The sequence below is a fragment of the Garra rufa genome, chromosome 14, assembly GCF_049309525.1.
Source record: "Garra rufa chromosome 14, GarRuf1.0, whole genome shotgun sequence".
Taxonomy (NCBI): Eukaryota; Metazoa; Chordata; class Actinopteri; order Cypriniformes; family Cyprinidae; genus Garra; species Garra rufa.
Window position 1 is genome coordinate 93,234 of NC_133374.1, and position 14,072 is coordinate 107,305.

The 14,072-nt window shown below is 37.1% G+C and overlaps 2 protein-coding genes across 2 annotated transcripts; one reads left to right on the forward strand and one right to left on the reverse strand.

The window, feature by feature from the left end:
- The first annotated feature begins 264 nt into the window (after window positions 1-264).
- LOC141285353 (secretogranin-2a-like) lies at window positions 265-4,868 on the forward strand. Its single transcript, XM_073818372.1, has 2 exons — window positions 265-383; window positions 2,798-4,868. The coding sequence occupies exon 2, from the start codon at window positions 2,805-2,807 to the stop codon at window positions 4,527-4,529; it is 1,725 nt and encodes a 574-aa protein (XP_073674473.1). The 5' UTR covers window positions 265-383; window positions 2,798-2,804; the 3' UTR covers window positions 4,530-4,868.
- Window positions 4,869-5,690: 822 nt separating this feature from the next.
- On the reverse strand, window positions 5,691-11,837 carry LOC141285354 (AP-1 complex subunit sigma-3-like). Its single transcript, XM_073818373.1, has 5 exons — window positions 11,710-11,837; window positions 9,439-9,617; window positions 7,982-8,090; window positions 6,675-6,812; window positions 5,691-6,363 (listed from the first exon to the last, which is right to left on the reverse strand). The coding sequence occupies exons 1-5, from the start codon at window positions 11,710-11,712 to the stop codon at window positions 6,328-6,330; spliced, it is 465 nt and encodes a 154-aa protein (XP_073674474.1). The 5' UTR covers window positions 11,713-11,837; the 3' UTR covers window positions 5,691-6,327.
- Window positions 11,838-14,072: the final 2,235 nt, after the last annotated feature.

Consider the following 14,072-nt stretch of genomic DNA (forward strand, 5'->3'; position numbering starts at 1 on the left):
AATAAAATCAAACTTAAGCCATAGTGAAAGTTCATTGCACTTAGCTGCCATGTATAATAATAAGACGAATTCAAGGTTATGCATGCATGAAACCACTCATTTTGATATTGCATTCCAAATAAATAACCTTGAATTGTCTGGAGTGCATGTGTATGTGTGTGTGTGTGTGTGTGTGTGTGTGTGTGTGTGTGTGCATGTGTGGCCCCTTTTGCGTATGTTGTTTCAGTGACGCACGAATCAGGTGGCGTCTCTTATAACGGGAGGAGCTGTCCGCGGTGCTGACGAGAGAGAGACTCCGCGCTCGGTGCTGCTCAGCCATAAACACACCGAGAGCGATGCGCAACGCACTCACGACTCCCCGTTAAAACAGACCGAAAGCAAAGGTAAGAAGGTTTTTGCTTTGGAACACTCATTTAGAACGGAATACATCACTTATGACAGGTTTATCTCTTTAGAAACGCGTTTGGACTCTTTGTTTTATATATCAGCAACCTGCTGCGCGCAACCGTGAGACGCGTCTCATGAGAGATGCGTTCATAAACAGTAAGTTGAAAATAAAAACGGGTTTAATTAGTTTGACCTTCTCTAATATGAAAAAAAAAAACATTCTCAATTTAAAAATTCTCGTTTAACGGTTATTTTAAAACTCATCTGTGTTTATTTTAAATTGTACAAAATGTAAATTAAAAGCAAACTTGGTAAAAACCTAACGGAAAATGTCCAAGTTGAAGTTCTGCCTACTATTTTCCCATTTAAAAATACGTATAAACATCTAACAGATTGAAGTAAGCAGGATGTCGTGCTCCGGGGCTTTCTCCTCCTCTCCGTTTGACGGCACTTTGCGGTTCGACAGCAGTGCGGATCCTCGCACGGTCTCCCGTAGCAACGGGGTATGACTCATTTAGTCGCGGCAGCAATTTAGAAACTAATGAGATTTTCAGTGCAGGCTCTCAGAGTGCTCCGCAAACACTCATCAACAGGCTTTCAACAGATGTCAGAAAGAGAGAGAGATACAAACAGAGCGAGACCTGCGGTGGTCAATTAAGCATTGTAAACAAGACAGCAATAAGTGATCAAGGGTAGGTCTTTGTAGGAAGATAAAGGAGTAGGTAATCTGGAAATAACTATTCTGTCATCATTTAATCATGCTCATGTAATTCCAAACCTGTATGGCTTCTGTGGAATACAGAAGAAGGGATTTTGAACAAAATTTTTGCCTATACATTAGAAGTCAATGGGGTCCAAAACAACACTTCCAGGTTGACTTGACTACAGGTTTGGAATGAGTAACTGATGACAGAACAATCAATATGCATGAAATTGTAAGCGCAAACATATCTATCTGTTGCAAAAAAAAGTACAAAAGCTATCATCTTTTTTTTTTATTATTATTAAAGGTACACCTTTGTACCTCAAAATGGTACCTAAATGTGACCCTGGACAACAAAACCAGTCCTAAGTTGCATCAGTATATTTGTAGCAATAGCCAACAATTCATTGTATGGGTTAAATTTATCAGTTAACAATTTTTATGAAAAAAATCATTAGGATATTAAGTTAAGATCATGTTCCTGTTAAGATATTTTGTAAATTATATATAAACTCAATATCTGATTAGTAATATGCATTGCTAAGAGCTTCATTTGGACAACTTTAAAGGTGATTTTCTCAATATTTAGATTTTTTTTTTTTTTTTGCACCCTCTGATTGCAGATTTTCAAATAAGTGTATCTCAGCCAAATATTGCCCTATACTAACAAAACCATACACCAATGGAAAGCCTTAAGATGATGTATAAAGTTTGTAAAAAAACATTTTTTAATTAAAGCTGCAAGCAGCGTTGCACCCGGTGGCCTCAGGAAAACAGTGAACGGTGAACAATTTGCATTCAAAGTGGTAAATATAGGAGGAATATGTCAAAGTCATTTATATGTTCTTAACTTCCAGCTGGTGACGCTATGACTATAACTGAATATTTACATGCAAATGTCTTCAGTCCAGGACTTTGACCAAACATATGAAGTTTGGTGTAGATTAAACATGTTATGTTTGAATTAGTGTAAAACATGACCTGTTGCCAACATGGCGCTATGGTTATAACTGAATATTTGCCTTTATATGTGTTCAGGCCAGGACTAACTTCCTATTTCATGGCGAAATTTCGAAGTTTGTCAGACTGCCATGAACACACTCTTTAACGAAACCTCAAGATCTTCGCAATTTAACACCACAACGGGCTTTAGATTACATTGACCAAATGTGGTATTGATCTGTTTATATCTCTAGGAGGAGTATGTTAAATACCACGTCTGGAAATGTCAGAAAATTTTAAATAACAGACTTTCTGTTGGGTTTCGGACTTCGTACCTAGTGACTTTTTTGTAGGTATTGATGTGTTACATGTGTCTTCTGAATTTCGTATTGTATGTGAAACATTAAGGGGCACGTCATTTAAATTTTTTTGGTTGTGCTATCAAGCCACTTTGCCACACTCATTTCTGAAACCCATATCAGATGTCAATTTTCTCCATTTCTGGCACGTGTGCAAAGTTTCATGAATTTTCAAGCATGTTTAGGCCCTCAAAGATTCATTTGAAGAATTTCAATTCATGAAGAAGAAGAAACTGAGCAATTCCAATTATTGAACCTTATGACTGGTTTTGTAGTCCCAGGGTTACAAATGGTACATTCTGTGCCTGTTTTGAAAGGGTACCACTTCAGTGAAAGCTTTTGTACCTTTGTCATGAAAAACTATCTGACTCACCATCTCTCTTCTTTCCCTTCCTCCCTCTCTCAGGTAAAACATGTCGTCATCATCTCGATGCTACGCAACAGGGGTGTTCGTCCTCCCCTCAATCCTTCTTCTACCCCTATTCCTTTCCCTCATTTGTGGAATTCAAGCAGCCACGCTAAGAGAGCATCGTCTGAGCGGAAGTGAACCCGCCTCTTACGGACCTGCATCCCAGATGCGTCCTTCTCCAAGTGCCGAGATGCTCAGAGCCCTACGCTACATCCAAAGCCTCAGCCAGAGAACCCCACCTGAAGACGAGCGCCAGCAAGACACTTCAGATGATATGGAGAGCGTTCGCTCCATGCTACAACTGGCAGCTCCTGCCCGAATGGATAGAGGCATGGACGAAAGCGAGGAAGAGAAAGATAAAGCTCAAGAGTTGCTGCAAGCGGTGCTTACCACACTACAACAGACCGAGGAACACATGGTGCCTCAGAAAACCTCTCAGAAGGTCTTCACACCATCTCAACCTCGATATACTGTCCACCCCTTCCCAAGAGCAAAGGAACAACTAGAAGTGAAACCTTCGGTTGAGAATTACGGAAGGACCTCGTGGAGCAATCCAGATAGCCGGAGGCAACAACGAAAGTTCCCACTTATATTTGAGGATGAAGAAGATCAGGAGCAGCCTCTCAAACGTACCAACGAGAATGCAGAAGAACAGTACACACCTCAGAAGCTGGCAACGCTTCAGTCTGTGTTTGAGGAACTGAGTGGAATCTCAACAACTAAGGCCAACAGCAAACGTGAGGATGAAGATGATGATAATGACTTGTACAGGCAGAGGAAGATGGTCCTGGAGGACATTATGGGAACTGATGAATGGGCACCTCTGGAGGAACAAACAGAGACAGAAGAAGAAGAAAGAGAGAGGCATGGGTTTAATCGCAACCTTGAGGATGATGAGCAAGAGGAGGATGAGGAAGACGACGAGGTCAAAAGATCTAACCAACCTGATTGGTTCCAGAGAGGAAAAGAGGAAGAGCCTGAGGACATCGCAAAGCTCATGGACTACTATCTTCTGCAAATCCTAGAAAAGCAAGAGCAGGAGCAGCAGAAACGACAAGAGGCTAGTAAGAGCGAGCAAGAAAGTGACCGAGAGGTAGAAAAAAAAGATGTGGATGAAGACGCAGATGAAGATGAAGATGAAGAAGAGGATGACAAGGAGGAGAGGGAAGTTAAGCCCATGCCCAGTGCATTGTCCAAGATAATCAAAATCTCACAGAAGCTAGGAATCCCACCGGAGGAAGTGCTTGAGCTTCTCCAAAATGAGAAGTCACGTACAAAGCCACGTACTTCGTATGTAAATGCACACAAGACCTTCACCGCAGCACCTCACCGGCGGCCGCTTGAGACATCAGTCACCCAGGACATAATGACCATCCTTGAGCTGATAAACGCAGTACAACAAAACCACAGACAAACGCAACCGAAAATGCCAAGATACTACGAGAGGGAAACCAGCAGGGATGATTATGACGACACTGCCGGCGAGGAAGACGAACTTGCTAATTACCTAGCGTCGGAAATGTTTGCACATGGACAGAGACGTGCACGTGAGGAGGATCAGCCCGAGTACTTCGAAAAAAGCGCGGGAGAAAAAAGACCCGCGAATCATGAGAATGTGTCGACAGGATTAGACAACAACACAATGCTGCAAATCCTTCGATATTTGGATCCGGAGAGCGACGACGTTGACGAAACAGACTCTGAGGCGAAAACAGTCCCTGAAATGTAGATGTGTAGATAACGATTATACTCATTGTTTGAAGTTTGTCATATAATAAAGTATTTTGAAACAAATATATCCCCCAATTGCCTTTAGTCAATGTAGTGCTCCGGCTTTTCTCATTTCTTGTTCTGTACAAAGAGTATTTTAGTAAACCGATGAATTTGTTTCTTAGTCAATAGAACAATGTAAATAAGCTAGTTACCTCTTCGACATATGAACACACCCAGGTTTTCTCCCTCTTATCGACGCCAGTTATGTTTTCAGTCAGTCAATAGCCTATCTTGTGCGTGTGATGAGGTCATGTGTGACATGGCAGAGGTAAATAAAGCATTTGTTCACAACATGGTCCTCTGTGTAGTGCTTCTCTCACTGCCGAGTAACCTCTGCAGCCTTTGCATGAGAAAAAAATCTTAATCGGTTTCTGTTTCATGTGCAAGCCAAAATGCATTTGCATTCACAAAAATTTGGTTATGTATTTAAATGCATGTATAGAATAAGCTGTATTGATGCTACAATTCACAATTTTCACAACATTCTCAAACTGTTTTTAAAATGCATTTTATTATTTAATAATATTAATAATGAAAAAAACATTAAAGATTTATGTAGGCAGCTTGGCCAGTCCTTGCAACACTTTTCATATTTTAAATATTTCTTCTGTTAGTTAAGTTAAATCTGATATTTGTCTGAGAGTTACTGAATGAGACAAAGAGACAAAAACCAGAGGGCTAATTTTACAGTTTAGTGAAACACTACTCACCAAGGCTGCATACTGTTCAAAAGATAATGGTTGGGAAGATTTGTTAATGTTTTTGAAAGTCTCATTGGCTCACCAAGGCTGTATTTATTTAATCGAAAATACAGTAAAAACAGCAAAACTGCAAGATAATATTATAATTTAAAATAACTATTTTCTATGTGAATACATTTTAAAATGTAATTTATTCCTGTGCTGCAAAGCTGAATTTTCAGCATCACTGCTCAAGCCGTCAGTGTCATGTGATCAAAAATGAGTTCAGAAATCAAGAAATGCATTTATTTGAAATATCAAACTTTTTAACATTATAAATGTTTTTACTTTCACTTTTGATCAATTTAATGCATCCTTGATGAATAATAAGTATATATGTGACCCTGGACCACCAAACCAGTCATAAGTGTTAATTTTTCGAAATTGAGATCCATCATCTAAAATCTGATGAATCTTTCCATTGATGTATGGCTTGTTAGGATAGGACAATAATTGGCCGAGATGCAACTATTTGAAAATCCAGAATCTGAGGGTGCAAAAAAAATCTAAATAATGAGAAAATCACCTTTAAAGTGTTCCAAATGAAATTCTTAGCAATGCATATCACTAATCAAAAATTAAGTTTTGATATATTTATGGAAGGAAATTTACAAAACATCTTCATGGAACATGATATTTACTTAATATCCTAATGATTTGGCACAAAAGAAAAAATATAATTTTGACCCACGCAATGTTTCTTTTTTTTTTTTTGTGCTATTGCTACAAATATACCCATGCTACTTAAGACTGGTTTTGTGGTCGACAGCCACATCTATACTGACTGTAACTCTCCCTGATTGTCTAAAACCAAATGTGCTACATTTGATATTAAAATCCTATAATTGAATAATAGTATTCCCACTATCTCAAATATAGTTTGAAATGCTTAATGCACAGTGTTGCCATTTCAGTGTTGTGACTTTGTATGAAAGCTCAATTAAACACATTCAGCATATGACGTTTTTGTTATTGTGTCTTTGAGGACTGAAGTGATGGCTTGAAGATGTTTCTTCAGTATGTGGGTTTGTTTAAATACTCCTCCATTGTCTGTCAAAGGATAAAGACAAAACACAATGTCTCTGGGTTATATTTGACCACTGGAATTATTACATACATATATTCATGAGGTTATAACATTCAGGTAATAGCTTATTTGAAAAACAAACAGTGGAGCAGACCAGATCAGGCTGTGTACATGTAGTACGAACACATCTGTGAAAACATGATGAATCACCACCTCAACAAGCTTGTGTGTGTGTGTGTGTGTGTGTGTGTGTGTGTGTGTGTGTGTGTGTGTGTGTGTGTGTGTGTGTGTGTGTGTGTGTGTGTGTGTGTGTGTGTGTGTGTGTGTGTTTCACCTCCTGAAGAGAATCTGCTTCCTCCATTGATTTGGCCACAGACACTTTGGATGTTTCCTGCACTTCTCCACCAATAACAAACTCATCCAGAATAAAGTAAGCCTTCTCAAAGTTAAAAATAATGTCTAATTCGCACACCTGCAACACAGGTATGACAAAAACATAAAAACATGACTCATGAGATTTAGAAAACACAAAGAGGATGACTAATATTACTCTGAACTATATATGCCACACTGTTCAAAAGATCAAGGTCGGGAAGATTTGTTAATTCTTTTTAAGTCTTATCTGCTCACCAAGGCTGCATTTATTTGATCAAAAATACAGTGAGAACAGCAAAATTGCGAGATAATATCATAATTTAAAATAACTGTTTTCTATGTGAATATATTGTCAAATGTAATTTATTTCTGTGATCAAAGCTGAATTTTCAGCATCATTACTTCTTTAGTGTCGCATGATCCTTCAGAAATCATTCTAATATGCTGATTTACTACTCAAGAAACATTTCTAATTATTATTAATGCTGAAAACTGCTTCATATTTTTTTATGTAAAAATCATGATACACTGCAAGTCAAAAGTTTTGAACAAGTTTTTTTAAAGTCTCTTCTGCTCACCAAGCCTGCATTTATTTGCTCAAAAGTAGAACAAAAACAGTACAATTTTGAAATATTTTTATTATTTAAAATAACTGCTTTCTATTTGAATATATTTTAAAATGTAATTTATTCCTGTGATTTCAAAACTGATTTTTAGTCATTATTCCAGTCACATGATCCTTCAGAAATCATTCTAATATACTGATTTGCTGCTCAAGAAACATTTCTAATTATTATTAATGCTGAAAACTGCTTCATATTTTTATGGAAACCATGATACACTACAAGTCAAAAGTTTTTGAACAGTAAAATATTTAATATTTCTTCTGCTCACCAAGCCTGCATTTATTTGATCCAAAATAGAGCAAAAACAGTACAATTTTGAAATAATGTTATTATTTAAAATAACTGCTTTCTATTTAAAATGTAATTTATTCCTGTGATTTCAATGCTGAATTTTTAGTTCTTATTCCAGTCACATGATCCTTCAGAAATCATTCTAATATGCTGATTTACTGGAAACTATTAAAGTTTGTTTTTCAAAATTCTTTGATGATTAGAGAATTCAAAAGAACAGCATTTATTTGAAATAAAAATCTTTTGTTACATTATAACTGTCACTTTTGATCAATTTAATGCATCCTAGCTGAATAAAAGTATCAATGTCTTTAAAAACTCTAAATAAACTATTGTTTTTTAACCTTACATTGCCAAAGTGCTGATCCAGCAGCTCGACGTATCTGTGCAGAAGTTCCAGTGTGAGCAGCTCATTTTCATCTTGTTCCAAACCACAACAGAAATACAGACTCGCATACCTGTAGGACAGAGGTCAGAGGTCAATGTCAATAGTTTTCGAGCTTCTCTGAATGACTAAATGTTTTTACATACAACACACACAATCATAGGCTGATCAGGGATCAGTACAGTCTTAAAAATACACATTTCTTACTTTTCTTACATTTTCAACTTTTCAGAACAACTTCTAATCAAGAACTGGTTGAATACGGTTTTCTAAGAAAACCTTTCAAGTAAAAGTTCTCCTATGGGATCATAGGTGACCCTGGACCATAAAACCAGTCTTAAGTAGCACAGATATATTTGTAGCAATAGCAAAAAATACAATGCATGAGTCAAAATTATTGATATTTCTTTTATGCCAAAAACCATTAGGATATTAAGTAAAGATCATGTTCCATGAAGATATTTTGTACATTTCCTACCATAAATACATCCAGACTCAATTTTTGATTAATAATATGCATTGCTAGGAACTTCATTTGGACAACTTCTTAATATTTTGATTTTTTTTGCACCCTCAGATTTTAGATATTCAAATAGTTGTCCTATCCAAACAAATGTGACCCTGGACCACAAAACCAGTCATAAGGTTAAATTTTACAAAACTGAGATGTATACATCATATGAAAGCTCAATAAATAAGCTTTCTATTGATGTATGGTTTGTTAGGAAAGGACAATATTTGCCCGAGATACATCTATTTGAAAATCTGGAATCTGAGGGTGCAAAGAAATCTAAATACTGAGAAAATCACCTTTAAAGTTGTCCAAATTAAGTTCTTAACAATGCATATTACTAATAATAAATTACATTTTGATATGTTTACAGTAGGAATTTTACAAAAAATCTTCATGGAACATGATCTTTACTTAATTTCCTAATGATTTTTGGCATAAAAGAAAAATCAATAATTTTGACCCATACAATGTATTTTTGGCTATTGCTTCAAATATACCCCAGCGACTTAAGACTGGTTTTGTGGTCCAGGGTCACAAATAATACATTAATGGAAAGCTTATGTATTCAGTTTTCAGATTATGTATAAATCTCAATTTCAAATAACTGACCCCTACATATGAAGTTTTGCATCCTTTATTTTTCAGTGTGTACTGCTATTATGCAAACTTCCCTTAATTTAGAACTGAAATGCAATAACACTAATGCATAATGGGCAAATACAATGTTTGCTCTGATACTTTAATGTGCAAAGATTTAAAAAGACGACTGTAAATGCACCATAATGCTTTAGGGCTGGATGGCTGATCATTAACTTGGGTGTAAAGTCAAGTGGAATTATTCTATGGGAGAGAGCGGCAGCGTCGGAAAGTTACAGAAAGCACATGCGATAAGAAAGTGACCTCTGACCTCCTGTAGACGATTTTCAGATCCCTCCACTGCAGGAAGTTGCAGGCCTTGGGCGGCCGTGCCAGCACCATTTGCGTGACGTCTCTTATGATCTTCTTCTTGTCACGATCGCTGAGAGCCGTGAACCATTTCTGCAGCCGCAGTTTCCCCTGACGACTGAACAGCAGCAGGAAACGCATCTACAGCAGAGACACAAAATCATTTTATTTCCTGAAAGTGTCTGAAAGCTTCATTAAAATACTTTTGGAAAAGTGATAAGTGAATTTTTGACCTTTATACAGCACAAAACACACACAGGTGAAATACTACATGCTTTGTAATGATCAGAATGTCAAACAACGCAGGACTATCGCAGTTAAAGTATAACTAGGAGGAATAATAAGGGGAAACTGTGTGCTGACGCACACACACACACCTTTCCAGTACCACTGTCAGTATCTTACAGATACACTAAAAACACAGAAAGTCCGTGGTGAATGTAAGACTCCTCACCGAGGCCCCAGTGGGAATCTGTGTTTGACATTTTAGGCCTGTTGCCAAGAGCCTGCAACGCTGTTGCCACCAAACGCATAAACACACACACACACACACACACACACACACACACACACATAACATACCTTAAACCAATATTGCAATTACTTATACTACTTAATAAAGCATATACTGTACAATTGAGGTCAAAAATTCAGAATCTGCAAAATGTTAATTCTTTTACCAAAATAAGAGGGATCATACAAAATGCATGTTATTGTTTATTTAGCACTGTCCTGAATAAGATATTTCACATAGAAGATGTTTACATATAGTCCACAAGAGAAAACAATAGATGAATTTATACAAATTACCCCGTTCAAAACTTTACATACACTTGATTCTCAATACTGTGTTGTTACCTGAATGATCAACAGCTGTGTTTTTTTGTTTAGTGTTAGTTGTTCATGAGTCCCTTGTTTGTCCTGAACAGTTAAACGCCTGCTGTTCTTCAGAAAAGTCATTTTCTGAAGTCCTTTTTTGGTTTTCCAGCATTTTTGTGTATTTGAACCCTTTCCAGGAATAACTGTATGATTTTGAGATCCATCTTTTCACACTGAGGACAACTGAGGGACTCATGTGCAACTATTACAGAAGGTTCAAATGCTCACTGATGCTTCAGAAGGAAAAACCATGCATTAAGAGCCGGGGGTGAAAACGTTTGGAATTTGAAGATCAGGGTAAATTTAACTGATTTTGTCTTCTGGGAAACATGTACCTATCTTCTGCAGCCTCTGAAGGGCAGTACTAAATGAAAAAAAAATATGCAAAATAAGAAAAACGTACACATCTGTACATCTGTTCTAAAGTTTTCACCCCCAGCTCTTAATGCATTGTGTTTCCTTCTGGAGCATCAGTGAGTGTTTGAACCTTCTGTAATAGTTGCATATGAGTCCCTCAGTTGTCCCCAGTGTGAAAAGATGAATCTCAAAATCATAGTCATTGTTGGAAAGGGTTCAAATACACAAAAATGCTGAAAAACCAAAGAAACTCAGGAGTAATAAGAACCTTAATAATACTTATATTATATAAAATAATGTAACAATATTTTACAATTATATATAAACTCAAACAGGCCAGTTTTATATTTATAATAACTTATCTTAATATAATAAATACTACTCATATGCATTTTTATAACCAAAAAATATTGATGATAATATATAAAAAGCAGGTTAAAAAACAGTTATGCATTGCAAGGAACTCACATTTTGCAAAAATGTTTACTTGTTTTAATGCATCTACCAAATGCATACAATGACTATAACTCATGACTAAATAAAACCCTATGCTTTTTTGACCAAAAAATACTATATAAATTATTTTACTCTCAATAACCTCTTAAAATTAAACAGTTTACACAGACACATCCATGTGTTTCTCACTTACAATGTGAACCTGAAACTGCAAACTGATGTTTTTAACCAAGAAAACAGATAAAAGCAACAAATGCACCTTTGTCTTTTTGACACGAGGAAATACAAATGTCCCTCTTATCAGCAATAGAACAGCGTGTGTGTGTGCAGTAAAACACAACAAAGGGTCAAATATAAGGATAGATCCCAGACAGAAGCTCTACAGAAGAGAAAAAACAAAGCTCTATCTGACCTCCGTCTGACACTCGGATTCGTGTCTTAATAGTTTTGACCTCTTTGTGATTTGAACGCAAGAAAACGGTAGCGATATTAACAAGAAAACAATACATGAGGAGCAGCAGGAGCACAGTCGTGACCTCACCATCCTGAGACTCCAGACTCCCACAGATCCTAAACGAGCCTGCGTGAACCGGCGCAAGGGTTCATGTCCAGTTGATAAGGGCGCGTCCCAGCAGCTCAGCCGGGACAGTCTCACCTCTCTCAGGTGTTGTTGTGTTTCTGCTCGCGAACAGGTGTGAACCAATCACTGGCGCGATCGGACGGCGGGGGCGGGGCCGAGATCTGCGCGCGTCTGCATCTGCTTCACACCTTTACCTGGTCAGGTGTAGCGAGGACATACTTTCCACTCCAGTAAATTCTCCTGAGACATTTTAAAATACGTTTTGACAATTATTAATTCGTATGACTAACCCCCTTGTGACCCCAACCAACAAAAACAACAGCACCTATAACAAAACATATAAAGTGTTTTATATGTTTCATCGCCGCCTATGGAAAATCCTGTGATTATTATTCTACCGTATTATTATTATTAGGCTACCATATACCATCATGCGACGTTTCACACACTGATATCAAATGTTAGATCTCCTCACTTTTATCAACTTTGTTCAAAAACCACTGCTGTCAATAGCAAATCGCAAATATTTTAGATGATTATTCTTAAAAAAAAAAGAAAAAAAGAAAATTACAATATGGGTGTAGGCCTAACCAAGTTTATCCAAAAGCGAAAACCTCAGAAATTCACTAAATTATGCCGCGTTCCAGGCAACCCGTTACTCGTGTTTTTCCAACCTTCCACCCGTGAAAGTGCACCTGAACGGCAGTCAAACCCGTGATTTCCCACTCGTGAACTAGTACTAGATCGATGTACTCCCAGTTCCGAGTTCTGACTTGACATAGCCCGCGAAACCACTATGTCAATACCTACAGGTGTGGTGTTTATGCAAGTGGTACACAGTGAAATAATAGACTTTAGGACAATATAACGTTGCAAACAAATTAATAATGTAATAATAATAAATGCGCTTAGGCAGTTTGGCGTAACTTGCCAACTTGCTTTTAAAGTCGCGATTTATGAGCTCAAAAACCTGCCTGGAACGCAGCATTAGCCACAGACAGGGTAGGGTACATGACATGATTCTAAACAAATGCAAATACTTGTTTAATAACATGTACAATGTTTTAAGGCATGCACGAAAGCCTGAAAAAAACGGCATACTGAATTTGATTATTGACTAAACCAAAAGTTAAACAGAAGTTCCGATCTAAATCAAATTCACGATACTCTTTGGTCCCAATCTGAAAGATGATTTGCGAATCATTTCAGATCAGGAATTGGAGCATGTATCATTCAATCATGAAATGATTTGCGAACCCGCTTTGAAGTCCCGAACCAATTAATTCACAATACTTGATTTGAAGTCCTGATATAAATTAAATAATTCGCCATACACAAAGTTCCGATCTAAATCAAATGATTCACGAACCTGCTCCAAAGTCCCAAACCAAATAATTTGCGATACACAATTTGAAGTCCCGATCTAAATCAAATGATTTACGTTAAAGTTCCAATCTAAGTCAAATGATTCCCGTACCTGCTCCGAAATCCCGATCTGAATTAAATGGTTTGCGATACGTGAAGTTCGATCTAAATCAAATGATCTGACCTGCTTTCGAAGTCCCGATTCGCAATACGTGATTTGAAGTCCTGATCTAAATCAAATGATTCGTGAACCCACTCCAAAATCCCAATGTATCAAATGATTTGCAATACGTGAAGTTCGATCTAAATCAAATGATTTGGAAACCCGCTTCGAAGTCCCAAACCAATTGATTCGCAATACACGATTTGATGTCCTGATCTAAATCAATTGATTCGCAATACGTGATTTGAAGTCCTGAGCTAAATCAAATGATTTGTGAACCCACTCCAAAATCCCAATCTTATCAAATGATTTGCAATACGTGAAGTTCGATCTAAATCAAATGATATGGAAACCCGCTTCGAAGTCCCAAACCAATTGATTCGCAATACGCAATTTGAAGTCCCGATCTAAATCAATTGATTTACGATACTTGAAGTTCGATCTAAATAAAATGATTTGCAAACCTGCTTCGAAGTCCCGAACCAATTGATTCGCAATACGGGATTTTAAGTCCTGATCTAAATCAAATTATTCATGATACACAAAGTTCCGATAAGCGTTTTCAAGTCCTGATCTGAATTAAATGTTTTACGAAACAGTTCCGATCTGAAGCAAATGATTCGCAATACGTGAAGTTCGATCTAAATCAAAAGATTCACGATACTTGTAGTTCCAATCTAAATCAAATGATTTGTGAACCCACTCCAAAATCCTGATCTGTATCAAATGATTCGCAATACGTGAAGTTCGATCTAAATAAAATGATTTGCAAACCTGCTTTGAAGTCTCAAACCAA

Excerpts from the sequence above, each read along its gene's own strand:
- LOC141285353 (XM_073818372.1), top strand. The coding sequence starts at position 2,805 with ATGTCGTCATCATCTCGATGCTACGCAACAGGGGTGTTCGTCCTCCCC.
- LOC141285354 (XM_073818373.1), bottom strand. Across the intron at positions 8,091-9,438 it reads CTGAAAATCGTCTACAGGAG|GTATGCGAGTCTGTATTTCT; the intron begins GTCAGAGGTCAC and ends TCTGTCCTACAG. Across the intron at positions 6,813-7,981 it reads TGGATCAGCACTTTGGCAAT|GTGTGCGAATTAGACATTAT; the intron begins GTAAGGTTAAAA and ends CCTGTGTTGCAG.